Genomic DNA, 15,717 nt, shown 5'->3' with positions numbered 1-15,717 from the left:
AAAATTTTTGTTCATTATTAAAGGTTGTTTACAGGCCATTTTAGTGCTCTAACCTAGTTTAGATTAGAGCACCAGTAAAGCCATAAATGAAAGAAAATGTTATTCATACATTTTACTAACCAACAAAGTAAAAATGTTCATATATTCTTCTTTTTTTTCACGTCAATCAGCCTTTGAACTTGATAATTTATTAAAACCAAAATTTTACTTTGCTAATCCGCGAAAAGATAACGTGCTAGTCATGCGAGCGTGTTAATTAATATGGTATCTCTATTTGGATAAACATAGGGTGGTAGAACTTAAGGCATTAAGTCCGCCATTTTTACCTTCATGTATTGTGCAGTAAAGATTGAATAAATAAAATACTTATATTACTTAATTAATTAATATGGATTTCCGTAAAGTAACGCCTGAATCTATTCACTATTTGATAATTTATATTTACTATTGGCGCAAGGCCGCACTGGCAGGGTCACCATGTGAGGTGGGAGGTAAAGGGGAATTCATTCGTACTGAATATAGGTTTATTCTGTCTTAAATAACGAGTACAAGCCATTATATACTTAGCTATGCACGTGTGTAGGTAAGGCGTAGTACACACCCTACACCCTAATGGTATGTTTTTTTCGTTATCAGCAACTGGCTCCGTGGTGCATTTCCCTGGTGATATCCTCGATGCCACAAGAGAGGAACTACAGTGTTTTCTGGAAGGCCGTGTTGGAAAACAAAATCACGTCTGTCGTTTGCTTGCTGAGCGAAATTGAGGTCAGTAAATACGTTTTCTGAAAGATTACAAAATTTGTCTTCTAACAACCTGTATCTTGTAACTAGTTAACTTAGTTACAATATATAATTTATTAAAAAGTTCTCAGGTTTTCACTAACTAAACCCAACAATCCCATTGCTTTAAATTTAAGATGCAGTACACATTAAACACAATAAGATTCGCTCTTTTCGCTTCTGTCGTCTTCTTATTTTCGATAGCGAATTGACAGGCCATTGAACTGATTTTGTGATTTTAAGTTATTTTTAATCTGTATTTATACTCAATACGTTAAAGTTGTACACGATAGTCATTATTCATCATTCTCTTGCCCTTGTCCCATTCACTTGTGGTCGGCGCAGCATGTCTTTCTCTTCCACACCTCTCTGTCGCCCGCCATTTCATCATTCACATGCGTTCGTTTCATATCATCTCTTACACAGTCCATCCACCTTTTCCTCGGGTTTCCTTTCCTCGTACTTCCCTCCACATTCATTCGTAATGCGTTTCTCGTCACATGACGACTCGATCATGATGATCATGGTCATGATGTCATGATGTCTTATTGTTTAAAGTTGTACACGACAATACTGGCTTTAAATGGCTATGGCTAGAGCACAATTTACAACCGGCAAAATTATGCTTTAATTTGTGTTCAATAGATGAACATTAAGTTATTTTGTTATTTGTGTACAGATGCAAGGCAAATTCTACTGGCCGACGGCGAAGGGCCAATCCTTAGACCTCCCCGGAGTGAAGGTGGTGCTGGATGACGTCACATGCACCGTACATTGGACCGAACGGAACCTCACAGTGGCCCACGGGAGTACCGTGCATAAAGTGAACCATTATCAGATCAGCGTGTTCCCTGCCAAGTAAGTTGCACTTAATAAAGCCAAAAATACTTACAGATGTGCATTAGTTATTTACGATACAAGTGCGGAAAAGAGGAAATTCGAAACGGGTGGCGATAAATTAAAACACGACCGAAGGGAGTGTTTTAAATCGACACGAGTTGTGAATTACCTATTCGCACGTGTATCGTACAACGTTTTACAGTACATATGGCCCTTTAAACTTTTGACATTTGCACGAAAAGTGCTATTTTACGCACTAGTGCGAGAAAATAGGACCATATGTACTGTAATAGTACATTTCGATGCTAGTGCGGAAGGTATGTCATTACTTCACGAGTACCGAGATATCTTGCCACGAGCCGCAGGCGAGTGGCAAGACTCGGGACGAGTGAAGAATGACATTTCCGCACGTGTATCGAACGACGTTTTTTAATACAGTTGCGAAAAAATAAGAAAAACATTGTTAATCGTACACTAAACAAAAGTGGTAACAGTGACAGCTCGGTTAGACGTCGTCTTTAAGTATATTATATCTATGGGCGTTTGACAGCTATTCCGTTCCATTCAGTCAACTTATTAAGAACGGAATTTTCAATATTGAATATTAAAAATTAAACGTGTTATAATGATGAAGAGGTAAGTAATTAAATATGAAATATGTAATATTTTTCGTATTCTTACATTAACGGTAGGTTTTTATGCTGATTACGACGTTTAAAGGAAACTAATATTAACACTCATCAATAAGTAGTCGTGAATTGGAACAAGTATAAATTTAAAAAAATTGGAAAAGTAAAAGCACTAGTTCGAGATAACCAACTTTCCGCACGCTAAACAGCTACGTAAAGTAGCACTTTTTGAGCAACTGTATTAAAAAATTATTTTCCATCGTATTTTGACGGAAACGTACGAACGTGTCTTGCTATTTCAGTCAGTTTCGGTACTAAAAGTACTGAGGTTGACTGAAGTAGCATGACAAATACGAACGTTTCGTAGAAAATACGATGGAAAACAATTATACACCACATCTGTATTAATATTTTATATATTTTACAATTATGTCAACTAACCCTGCTTATACAAATATCATAGTACATTTTTACTTCACAGAATCGTCTGTTCTCCTCTCATCCTCCTTGTGGACAAGATCCTATCGGAGACCTTCGAGAACCGTCTCAGTAATCAGCTCAGTGGCGCCTGGCTTCAATGCGGCACGGGCGGCGGGCGGAGCGCGTTACTGGCGATAATTATAGCGCTCGTGTGCCAAGTGCGAGCGGGACAGCCGCAGCTGTGCGGTGAGTACATGTTTAGATCCTATCGGAGACCTTCGAGAACCGTCTCAGTAATCAGCTCAGTGGCGCCTGGCTTCAATGCGGTACGGGCGGCGGGCGAAGCGCGTTACTGGCGATAATTATAGCGCTCGTGTGCCAAGTGCGAGCGGGACAACCACAGCTGTGCGGTGAGTATAGACTACCTTCTAAAAGATTTACAGAGACTTGCGGGCACCACACATATGAGCTCCTTTACTTGTAAAATACAAGATGAACACAGTTTTATTGACTTCTAATATCTTATCTTATCTGTGTGTGTCGGCACCCGACGCATTTCGTGTTTGATCACTCAGATGATTGATAGGAACTGAGGAGTGTCTTTTCAAAAGAGCTTACTTTTGTATGGTGTTCATAGAGAAATAAGCCCTTTTGAGAAGACTCTCCTCAACTATAGTACATACCTATAACTCTAATCTAAGCGTTAATTATTGCAGTATCGGTTTCTAATTAGTATTTTTTCGTTAGATACGCTGGACGCGGCGTGTGCGAACCTCTACAAGCACCGCACCGACGTGCTAGAAGACACCAAGTTCCTCGCCGACGCGTACAGAACGGCGCTGTTCTACGTGCAAGGAGTGCTTTGCTCTGGTGAGCCGATTTATAATAATTATTATCGTATAGATAACTCATTTATAACAAGTTTTTGCAAAAATTTCATTTTTGGTATAGTCGCCATCAGATATATCGGAGCGGCCAAGGTGTTCACAATATCTGAACAAGCACTTTAACGCGTTGACAATAGAGGCGTGCTCAGATATTTGTGAACACCTTGGCCGCTCCGATATATCTGATGGCGACTGTACAAGCTATTGCTGACTGTACTTTTCTTACGTCAGACAACTGAGACAACTAATACTCATCGAGACAATTCTAAAAACCCCTAACACAATTATTCACACGTTGACAGAGTTCCTATGGCCACCTCCTGTCTCCATCATCAGATCAGCTCTATGGTACCATTAGCATTGTCATCCGATTTATACATGCATGCAAAATTTCAGCTCAATCGGAAACCGGGAAGTGGATCAAATTTAACTTGCAAGATTTGATTACAGATCGACAAACAAACAACGGTCAGGTGAAAGTAAATAAAAGCTTGTAAAAAGCGCGCGACCCTCTCCAGAGCACCTATATCAATTTCTTGAATATAAATATTGCACGCGATGTAAAATTTCTATATCTAATTAATCTTTGTCTTGTAACACAAGAATACGATACGACTTCATATCGTGACACAATTCGACTCAAAGATGCATGTCAAAGATTGCCATGACACAACGCTGACGATTGCTTTTGCCCTGATCACTCACAAATAGCTTTACATAATCATTTAGAGTGCGGAAGTAATATACTTGTATATCGTATTATACCTTCTATCTACTTTTTACGACGTCTTCTGACAGTTCTGACTTAACCTTCCTTCCACAGGTACGACATCATTCAATGGCGAAGCCATCTCGGTCCCTACCGGGGCGTCCGTGTTACCCCCCGTCACGCCAACCCCCACCCCCGCCAGCTCCCAAAGAACCAAGTTCTCCCGAGAATCCTTCGAGGAGATGAAACAATCGCCCGGCCTTAAGAGCGGAGACATGAAGGACCCGCTCAACTTTCTCGATCCACTGTGGAGCTTGAAGAAGAAATAAATCGATTTTAGACTTTGATGCGTTATAATAAGGTTCGTTTTAGCTGAAATATCCTCAACGAAAAAGTGGACGATTTCATAGGCGTCGATAAAAATGTAATGTTCCACGGCAAAAGGTACCTTAGGCTGGCGCTTACGTCGCATAGCGCCGCAATAGTATTGGAGCGGCGTTAATAATAGCGTAAGCGCCAACCGCCATATGGTACTTTTATCCGTGGGGAGTCACAAATAATTTAAGGTAGGTTTTTGAAACGGAAAAAACTCAACGAAAAATAGACAACAATAAATTCATAGGCTCCTACTTTCCCACAAATAAGTTAAATTATTTGAAATCATTTGAATACCCGCGTTTTATCGTAAATGAACTTTATACGAGAGTAGGTGAATTATCCAGCAATTTTCGGCCCGTAAAATAAGAAATAAAGACTTCGAATTTCGACTCTACTGCGGTACGGTAAGGTTGGTTTTTGAATGTGATAAATTATTGGATATAATTATGATAGGTATTTTATTTTATTTTAAATTATTGAATCGTAGTATTAGTTTACTTATTCGATTATAACTACTCTTACTTAGGGCCGGTTGCACCAACCACATTTGACAGACTGATCAACGTTAGCCGGCGCGCCCCCGCGTTTTACTATGAAACTTTCCATATATTAAAAATTTGCAAACTCTTTAACGATACGAACAGTTTGGTGCAACCGACCCTTAGTAGTTAATTTTATTATACTCTGTATCTTTAGGTATTTAAACAAAAGTAAACAAATAATTTGTATATTTTCGGGTAGCTATAACATTTATTGATTAACCAACCAAATGCAAACCGCCTGGATCTGTCACTGAACGACCTGACTTTAACCTACATTATTTGATTATGTTATGTTTTCATCTAACCCTCAACTGGCGGAACCATTTGAGGGTAGATTTTGTATACATTTATTTAAATACTTAAAGATACAGACTGTAATAATGTACGTTGTTATAGGTAAGGAATTATAAGAAGAGGCGATTGGAACTAAAGATGAACAATGCGAAAATCAGAATACAATTCCAGTTTTTAAAGATATGCTCTAAATTGTTTTATACATAGTTCATTGTTATGTTATCACAGTCAACATCGTACATGTGTACTTTTTGGTTTTCACTCCTTGAAAAAAGATCAGTTGAGAGAAATACGAGTACATATGGCAATTCTTATGTATTGTAAAATGTCTATTATGTGCATTTAATTCGTCCCGTTTGTCCTTATTACCCGTCAAGTAGATGTTCAGAAATGTTAAAGCAATTTAAAAATGTAATTATATACATTTAAATATCATTTATTACAATAATTAGCGTTGTTTCTAGACCAATATTAAATTAGAAACTAAAGTATTTTATAAATGAAGTATTCGTCGGTAAGTTGAGTGTAATTGTTTGTATCGAAATCAATTATGTAAGTCGTTGGTTTAAAATTAATGTCCAAAACATGTTTAAGTATATGCAATTTATTTTAAAGATTAATTGTTTAATGTTGTACCTTTTTAATGTTTCGTCACAAGTAGGTACCAAAATATACTAATATGTGTGTTCCAAGATTTATATGCATGGAAAATACAAATATTTTATAAAAAAAAGGAATCGATGGAGGCGGTGCATTTATAACCACTTGTTCAGTTTTGTTTTTAAAATTTTTAGTTACAAATAATTTCAAGTCGGTTGCTAATTAACGATACATAGGTATTTTATATAAAAAAGCCTTATTGAAAGGCTAAATAATTCAGCTTAGTTTAGAGACTTATATTAATGTAATAGATTATAATGGCTATTGATCAATGTACATAATATCTCTGAACAATAAAATATTAATAAAGTTAAATGTACAACTTTGGTCAAATAATGGACTTATCAAAATTTTTACCAAAATATTCCAGTTTACAATGTATGTACCTTTTGTTTATATGTAATGTTTTATAAGTAGTTCATTCAATTAAATGTATGACTGATTTGATTGTTGTTTCATTGAAAGATGGCGCTGTGTAAAGGTTCTCTTTATTCTTCTAAAACTGATGAGAAAGTTGCATTTTATCCACAAGGGTGTCAAAGTAATTTGATGCAAGTTTTGAGTGGTTCTCATGTTGCCTGGTAGAAATGGCTTTATATGATTTTGAATAATCAATATTTAACCACCAACAATATTAAAACAATGTTTGGTTTAACCCTTATACCTTGAAACCCTCGCAACGCTTAAGATTCCACGTTTCCGATATTCCCGAATTTAAAAACAACTGGCGGAAAATTGCGCCGGATCGAGACAACTGCCGTGTATAGGTATGGTACTCGTGTCGGAGGCTGTACCACAAAAGAGATAGGTTTATCTGTTTTGTGGCTGTACCATTTAGTTAGGTAAGTATGTAAACGTATGTATCATGATTCATCTGAGTATAAAAAAAACCGGTCAAGTGCGAGTCAGACTCGCGTTCCAAGGGTTCCGTGCATAAGTCCGACTCACGCTTGACTGCACATTTCTAATAGGTTTTCCTGTCCAGTGGCGGATTTGCAGTCTTTGCCGCCCTAGGCCCCAAGCCTTGTAGCCGCCCCTTTCTCAGCATCAGCACCCATCATATTGACTACATTTAGATCAGGCAACGAAAAGATATACAGGGTGTAATTTTTTACGTGATACAAAATATGTTTTTCTAACTCCATAAACAACTAGCAATTGAATGCTCCTACTCTCGTTGAAATCAGACAATTTTATTTTTAATTTTTTTATTTTTTTTCGTGATATTTTTTGTACTTTTAAAGGATATTATGATATTAAAACAGCTTTAAAATGTAAAGTGAACTAAATTACTTTTCAAAGTAGCGTAAATCACAAGTCATTAAACATTTTCTGTGATTTATGCTACTTTGAAAAGTAATTTAGTTCACTTTACATTTTAAATATCTTATAAAGCTGTTTTAATATCATAATATCCTTTAAAAGTACAAAAAATATCACGAAAAAAAATTAAAAAATTAAAAATAAAATTGTCTGATTTCAACGAGAGTAGGAGCATTCAATTGCTAGTTGTTTATGGAGTTAGAAAAACATATTTTGTATCACGTAAACAATTACACCCTGTATTATAGAGGGAAATGCTTGGGACACATTTTTTACTTAGTAACTTTTTTGGACTCGTTAGGAGGTGAACATATCAAAAGTTGGGGGGTTTGGTTTGAAGGTCACATTTTTCGGTTTTTCGCTTATTATATCTTAGAAACTATACGTCCTTGTGACATGATCATAGGAACATAGGTTTTATGAAAAAAATAAGCAAATACTTGTTCATTTTAAGTGACAGTTTTACCAATAACATTGACTTTCATGAACCTACAAAAACATTAAAAACTATTTTCTTGAATAAATGCTAAACTATTTATCCTAAAATTATAAAAAAAATCTGAGATTCTTACAATGAGCTCTTTGATTTGATATGTAACACGATATAGTTTGAAAAACTTTATTTTTAAATTTTCTCATTTACCCCCCAAAATATGGAGGCCATATTTAAAATTCATTTTCATCACACTCGCTCAGTAAATGTGGAATTGCACGTAGGCGTAGCGGGAGTTATAGAAAATTCGTTTTCCCTAGGGAGTTATGAAGTTTCTAGTGCCATAATTAACAGTTTTTTGTCTTTAAACTTATTTTTTGTATCGCAAGTGTGATGAAAAACATTGTGTGTATCTCGGGGCGTAATAATATTGCAAACTCGAGCCTATAAATCGCTCCGGCAAGCCGTCGCGATTTAACTTACTCTCGTTTGCAATATTCAACTTACGCCCCATGTTGTACAATGTACTATTATTTACGTTACACGTCCATCTTTGGGTCACAAACTTACATATGTGTGCCAAATTTCAACTTAATTGGTCCGGCAGTTTCGGAGACCTCTCTCTTCCCCTGGCTCAAGGGCTACGGCCGGAGACTTTTGATATGTTCACCTCCTAGATAGTTTAAATAAAAATAGGTATAAAGTCAAAAACCTTGTGTTGCAAGCATTTCCCTCTATAGGTACTTTTTTGAGAATTTGTTGCCTGGTCTAATTTTGAGTTATTTTTTGTTATCATCAGCGAATTTTTTGTCACTATTTGCCGCCCCTAATATCTTGCCGCCCTAGGCCCGGGCCTACTGTGCCTTATGGGAAATCCGCCACTGTTCCTGTCATCTATAAGTACTATTTTGTGTATTTTTTTTCAAAATTTTAGGTCCAGTAGTTTCGGAGATACGAGTAAAGGGGCGGAATGGTCATTTTTTCGCTATTTTCTGAAATAACTTTGAACCTATTTATTTTAAAATTATTAAAAAAAAAACATGTCCATCTTTGGGTCACTAATTTACATAAATGTGTACCAAATTTTAGTTTCCTAGAAAATAGGCTGTTAGATGGCGCTCTGTTCCGTGCACTAAAAGTCCTGAATCGCGCTATCAAGATTTTTTTTGGGATTATGACCCTCGGAGTAATTAACAATGGAGCCGCCATTAACAGGCGTTCCCCTCTGTCGAAAATAGGCGGCCAATGGTCAACCTCATGTCAACCTTATGTATGGACTGACGTTTATCTGACATGACGTACCTATACATTTGATGTGCCCCTCCCCCGTAAAAAACGGCAGACTATTTTGTACCGAAAATTTTAGACATGGCGTCTCCGTTGGTTATATCCTGCAAGTTATGACCCCAGGTCCTGTTTATTTATCAAATTAAACGTTAGATGGCGCTGTTCCGTGCACTAAAAATCCTGAATCGCGCTATCAAGATTTTTCCTGGGATAATGACCCCAGTTCCTGTTTATTTAATTTATTAAATTGGACGTTAGATGGCGCTGTTCCGTGTACTACAAATCCTGAATCGCGCTATTAAGATTATTCACATAATGTTATAATTAATGACCTACGTCGTTATGACTTATGACCTTAACTAAAATCATGAAATAAATTGATAAAACAAATAGTTTTCAAGAAAAAATATTGAGATTATTGAATAACAGTTCCCCTTTTTTTCTGCCAGTCCTCCCTTAACTCTTGAATGAGTTGAAAATCAAGAACAGGTTTCAAGGGCAAGGGCAACATTAACCCTCCCTATTCCATAGGAAGTGAGTTCCGCTCGTCCCGGCGTAGCCCTCTAGCCTCCGGTCCTCCGAGACTCCGTCAGCAGTACTCGCCGCGCCGCCGCCGCGACTACACGCTTGTCACGGTCACTCCGCGCAAGCGCGCTACATCGCGCCCACCCCATTGACAGTGACGTTTCTAAGCATGACATTCGCGTTTTCGGTGTGATTGAAGATTGAATAAATAAAATAAAAATTAACAGTGTTCGTGGTTACAGTGGATTTATATTAAGGATGGGTGTCGGCTAGGACCATGATGCGTAAAGGGCCCGTTTCGGGCGCGGATTTCGCGCTGGACGCTGCCGAGTGCATATCGCTTCAGCAGATTCTGCAGGCGTTCAACTCGACGATAAGTGAGGAGCACGCCTGGGCGCTGGCCTACCAGGCGGCCAGGTGCTACCAGAAGTGCCTGGCTGACGGGAACACCTGCTACTTGGCGACGGAGCCACGGCACGTGCTGCTACATAAGGATGGCTACGTGCATCCTAATACGCTGGTTCAGCCTGGAGGTAAGTCCACGAAAACCTACGTACCCCTGAGTTTACTTGTACAATGTATTAAAACATGTACAGCCGAAATATCTTTCAAAAACGATAAAAGCAAATTGATGTTATGTTGATGTACATATTTAGGTACTTATAGGTAGGTATCTTCCAAAACATCCGCGTTTTTCTTAGTTAATTGATAGTGTCTGATTAATAGCGATATTTATGACTACAGCAAACATAATAGTCGGTAGATTAAGTGGAACAAACGTTATCTTGTACGAGGGTGCTATTGTTTACTTTAACGAAGTGAAGTGTCTAATAAATCTCATAGTACCTACCTACCGACAAAAAGTAGTATATAAACAGGTGGTCAAAACTAAAATCACCGATTCCGGTGCAAATTGTCTAAATGCGTTGCCATCTATATACTCTGTATCTTTATGTACTTCAATAAAAGTAAACAAATAATTTGTACATTTTCGGGTAGTTATAACATTTATTGATTAACCAACTAAATACAAAACCACCTATATCTGTCACTGACCGACCTGACTTTAACCTACATTATTTGATCATGTAATGTTTTCATCTACCCTCAACTGGGTTAAGGAGCCATATGAGGGTAGATTTTGTTTACTCTTTTTTAAATACGTAAAGATACAGACTATAGCCATTTATTTTTACATGTAGGTGTTTCAATTCCTGCTCAAAATGCCATCGCACTGATAATATCCACTTAAATTTCGTCAGGATCTTACAGTTAGGTCGGCAACACATAAAGCGGTCGTTCAGTCCGTTCAGACAATATTGAAAATAATGCGTTGGTAATGTGGCTAAATAAAAACCCGCATTTCAAATATTACCGGCTAACTTAACTTTAAAATTTCAAAGAAATTACCATCTTGGTCGATAAGGTGGCTAATAAAAATTTACATTTACATTTTTGTCGGTAAAAGCTGTTGTTTCGTAATAATCGTTGCTTCTCGAGAAGCGAATATCGAAGTCCTCCTGTTATCAGTTCGTCACTGTATCTGTGATTACACTGATTACCTGTTGATAAGAGCCGCGAGTCGTACGGCACTTGTTCCGCAGTCCATGATCATCTATAGGACTAATGATAATCAATTAGGCAGTAATCACGTACGCGGTACGTAATGACACTAATGATGTACCTACTCATCAAAACTGTACAATTTGGCATCAACTATAGGTCTGTCAAGCGGTTAATAAAGAAACTTCTGCGCAAAGAGAATTAAATCACTATGCTTCTGCGCGGTGATACCAATAGATATATATATAATGTTACGTTTGTTACTTACTTAACATAGTACATACTGTACATAGGTATTAATCAACTTGACGTAGCCAAGCCTTCAACAAATTTTTTAAGCAAAAACTGAAGCAATATTTGTTAAGAGGTTGCTTTCATAGAATAGTTAAGAAGTAGTTCATATATTAAATGCCTTATATTTTGATCTCATTATGTATACCGCGAAAATTGTTCTAAAGTTGGTATTTATGTTCTCTTCGATTATTTTCCAATCCCACTCATATTCTTCAAATCAAACAGTGCAGCGAAATATTCACACGTAATTCAATCCCAAGACCTATTAGATTCGCGTGATTGTGCGAGTATCATGTGCCATTTATTTGACTGTATCTCCGATCCGCGACTTCTACCTATTTGCTTTTATTGCAATTTACATTTGGGTAGGTACTTACCTTACACATAAAAACTCTGATGACATGAATACCTATTATATCCTCTTTTATGCGATCGTTAAACAATCCGTGAAAACAAACTTCAATGCCTGCTACGTAAAGAAAAGTGTGCAGTCCGTCTGCATCGGCGCTTATATGGGAATTTGGTTTACTAACGAATGGGCCAAAATCGTTTCCCAAAGTATCACATCCCAAACTATGTTTCCCAAATTATCATTTCCCAAAAAAATGTTTGGCAAAACAACTTATCGCAAATTTTCAGTTAGCAATAGTCTTTGGCAAGTTATTGTTTAGCAAATAATTACTTGGACAAGTTTCATTTTACCAAATATTATTTAGTCAAATGTATCATTAAGCATAACTTACATGTCCCAAAATATTACATGGCATACAATTTACATACCAATAAAGTGGAGGCTGCAGAATTTTATTTGTCTAGTATTTAACTGATCATTACATATACATAGTAAAATGTAAGTCAAAAAAAAACATTCCTACTGCCAAAAATATGTAGTAAATGATCACTAAAATTAAAACTCCATTTTAATGTAAAATAACAACCAAATTTGTTACATCTTGTTATTCTATTAAAGCAAATAACACCAAAGTAATCATTGTAACCCAAAAATAGTAAATAACCACCAATATTCAAACCACATTTTAGTTTAAAATGTCATGCAATTTTTTTACATCTCGTTATTCTATTAAATTAATTAATCCACTTCGATGACCTTTTTTTAGTACATAGAATTTCGTTTCTGTAAGGACCGCAGTTCTAACCTAACCTAACCCACTTTTCTAATAGCATTTCGATTCTGTGAGGGTGACAGTTCTAACCTAACCTAACCCACTTTTCTGATAGCGGTTCCGTTTTGTGAGGATCGCAGTTCAAACCTAACCCAACCCACCCAAATTACGTAGAATTTAACGTACCTATTATAACATAACAAAAAGTACTTTAAATAGAGATGCCTATTTGTCAAATTTGCGAAGTGACAATTTTGACCAAACATCTTTTTGGAATATAATATTAGACAATAAAAAACGTTTGCTAAATAAGTTTTTGTCCTAATAACATTTGACAAAGTAAAATCATGCCAAATGATAATTTGACCAAATAAATTATATGCGAAGTGTATCTTTGCTAAAGGTTCCTTTGGGAAATGAAACTATTGCGATAAGTTTGTTGGGAAGTGAAATTTAGCGAAATGTATTTGGCCGAAACGAAAGTATACCGGGAATTTATATGGGAGCCGACAAGTTATCTTATTTTGTAATTATCGTGTAACTAAACCAAAATTCCCATATAAGGCTATAAGCGCCGTTGCAGACGGACTGCAACCCGACTGCAATTTGAATGGGAACTGCACGCCAACTGCGACGTCGCGTCGGGGTGCAGTTCCCATACTAGTTGCAGTCGGGTTGCAATCTGTTGTACCAGCCCTAAAATATACCTAGGCTGCACTGCACCTAAGCAAAACAATCGAAAAACCGGTATTCCTACGTACTTACACATACCTATATTTACTACTTACCTAGTACTTCGTGTTTCAATTGGCATGATAGTTTGTATATTTATGGATCGTCCAGAAGTTGAGTACACGCTGATGATAATATACAGCATGTACCTGTGTAAATTTGATTAGATAATCTACCGGTTCATATTTAGCTGATTTTGCGTTATGCATAGTTCTTCCATTAGTGCGTCGTGTTCACATGTAACTCAATCCTGAAAGCTCATTTCGCGTGATTGTAGTATCAAGTGCCATGTATCTAGGCCTGGCGGCATATTCTGTTTTTACAATTTGATATAGTTTTAATCTTATTTTGATACGACGGTGACCGAGAGCTTTAGCGGCTCACGTTAAGCTAATGCAATGGAGTAGTACCTAGTAATCTTATAAGGCACTTGGATTGCACTTATTGGTGCTCGTGAGATAGGTACCTGATACTCGTATCGAAAAAGGTCAAAACCATATCAGATTGATAAAAAAAATGAGCTACAGGGCATAGCATGACACTAATCACATACAATCACGCAAATGAGCTTTCAGAATTTAAGTAGTTGGGTGTGAACACAGTCTATTATTGAAAGAACTAAGAAAAAAACCGGGCAAGTGCGAGCCGGACTCGCGCACGAAGGGTTCCGTACCATAAAGCAAAAAAAAAAACGGAAAAAAATGCAAAAAGAAAACGGTCACCCATCCAAGTACTGACCACGCCCGACGTTGCTTAACTTTGATCAAAAATCACGTTTGCTGTATGGGAGCCCCACTTATATCTTTATTTTATTCTGTTTTTAGTATTTGTTGTTATAGCGGCAACAGAAATACATCATCTGTGAAAATTTCAAGTGTCTAGCTATCACGGTTCGTGAGATACAGCCTGTTGACAGACGGACGGACGGACGGACGGACGGACGGACGGACGGACGGACGGACGGACGGACGGACGGACGGACGGACGGACGGACGGACGGACAGACGGACAGACAGCAAAGTCTTAGTAATAGGGTCCCGTTTTACCCTTTGGGTACGGAACCCTAAAAAGAACTGTTTAAAAATAGGCTGATATTATTTAACCGATAGTTAGGTGCCATTATTTATTACGTAAGACGATTTTTGCTAGTTTTTGACCCCCTTCCTCCCCTTTGTAAGAAAAAATAAGATATGTTCGGATTGTTCGGCCCCCATCCTCCCAAAAATCGTCTTAAATGAATGGCGCCTTACCTATTCAAGAAGTATGTAACACTAGTAACACAACGTGTTGGTAAAAACAGGACAAACCAAAATAAGATGCCAATTGAAACTTTACTTTAGTCACAGAATAAATAATAGTACTAGGTACAGAAGACTCACTCTCTAACAAAACGCGTCTGTCACGATCAGCACAGATATGGCCGCTAGGTGGCGACAGCGCCACGCGGAGCTTATGTCAAACCCCAAAATTGTGGTCGAACGGATGGAGTTTTAGCTACCTGTAGCAAAGCGACGAAATCGCGGAGTGAGCCACGCCTGCTTTAGTTCAAATTGTTAAAACAGAATCGGCATTCTGACACCGATCCGCCACTCCTATTTGCTTTTATTGTCGCAATTTCAATTCGCCGCCGGTTCTGTGCACGTGACCCATTTTAGGCAGGTGCAGTGCGTGTTGCATCATCTAAAAGGTAATTGATTGCGCTAGGATGGCCAGGGCTTTCAAATTAGGACGATAATCGAAACTTGACCCGGGTATGTCCTTAAACTACGTCCAAGGCCACCGGTGGACGGGCAGCAGCGTCCCTCAAATTCGGTGTACTCGACTGCGATCGCCAACCCGCCTGCCAAGCGTGGCGATTATGGCATTCACCCCCCATAAAGGGGGAGGCCTATGTTCAGCAGTGGACGTCTTATGGGTGAGATGATGATGATGCTGAATCGAAACTTAAGAGTCATCCGAACCTAGCCGCCGCATCGCATAAGGCACTACGACTTAATGCACGGAAATGACTATTAAAAACAAACGCCACTTAAAAAAAGCGCGTCCCAAACGCGTCCTTCGCTTGTCATCACCAAAACGTTTATTTAAATTGAAAGAAACAGGTAATTTTAATAGCTTATTTGTCAAAACCACGAGTCACCATTTCCAATGCCATTTCCGTAGTATCTGTTTTGTCCTCTAGAGAGGACTGTACTGACTGTAGACGAATCCTTGACATTGTAGAAATTAGTGAGTAATTAATTTGTATTTGTACAACCTCGATTTATGCCAGGGTCAGTGTTACACACATCACTGAC

The 15,717-nt window shown here is 37.8% G+C and overlaps 2 protein-coding genes across 4 annotated transcripts in view; both read left to right on the top strand.

The window, feature by feature from the left end:
- Positions 1-6,584, top strand: part of LOC134663985 (tyrosine-protein phosphatase non-receptor type 23) — a 34,366-nt gene extending 27,782 nt beyond the window's left edge. Inside the window, exons 17-21 of the mRNA XM_063520542.1 lie at positions 637-765; positions 1,460-1,638; positions 2,731-2,915; positions 3,417-3,539; positions 4,380-6,584. Of these exons, the coding sequence (XP_063376612.1) occupies positions 637-765; positions 1,460-1,638; positions 2,731-2,915; positions 3,417-3,539; positions 4,380-4,594 (831 nt within the window). The 3' untranslated portion in view covers positions 4,595-6,584. The remainder of the gene's footprint in view (positions 1-636; positions 766-1,459; positions 1,639-2,730; positions 2,916-3,416; positions 3,540-4,379) is intronic.
- Positions 6,585-9,781: 3,197 nt separating this feature from the next.
- The window catches only part of LOC134663987 (protein spire), a 241,292-nt gene continuing 235,356 nt past the window's right edge, over positions 9,782-15,717 (top strand). For all 3 annotated transcript variants that reach the window (XM_063520545.1, XM_063520544.1, XM_063520543.1), the window contains exon 1: positions 9,782-10,240. In XM_063520545.1, coding sequence (XP_063376615.1) covers positions 9,985-10,240 — 256 coding nt within the window. In that variant the 5' untranslated portion in view covers positions 9,782-9,984. The remainder of the gene's footprint in view (positions 10,241-15,717) is intronic.

This window comes from Cydia fagiglandana, chromosome 4, assembly GCF_963556715.1.
Source record: "Cydia fagiglandana chromosome 4, ilCydFagi1.1, whole genome shotgun sequence".
Taxonomy (NCBI): domain Eukaryota; kingdom Metazoa; phylum Arthropoda; class Insecta; order Lepidoptera; family Tortricidae; genus Cydia; species Cydia fagiglandana.
This window is presented reverse-complemented; position numbering and strand designations above follow the sequence as displayed.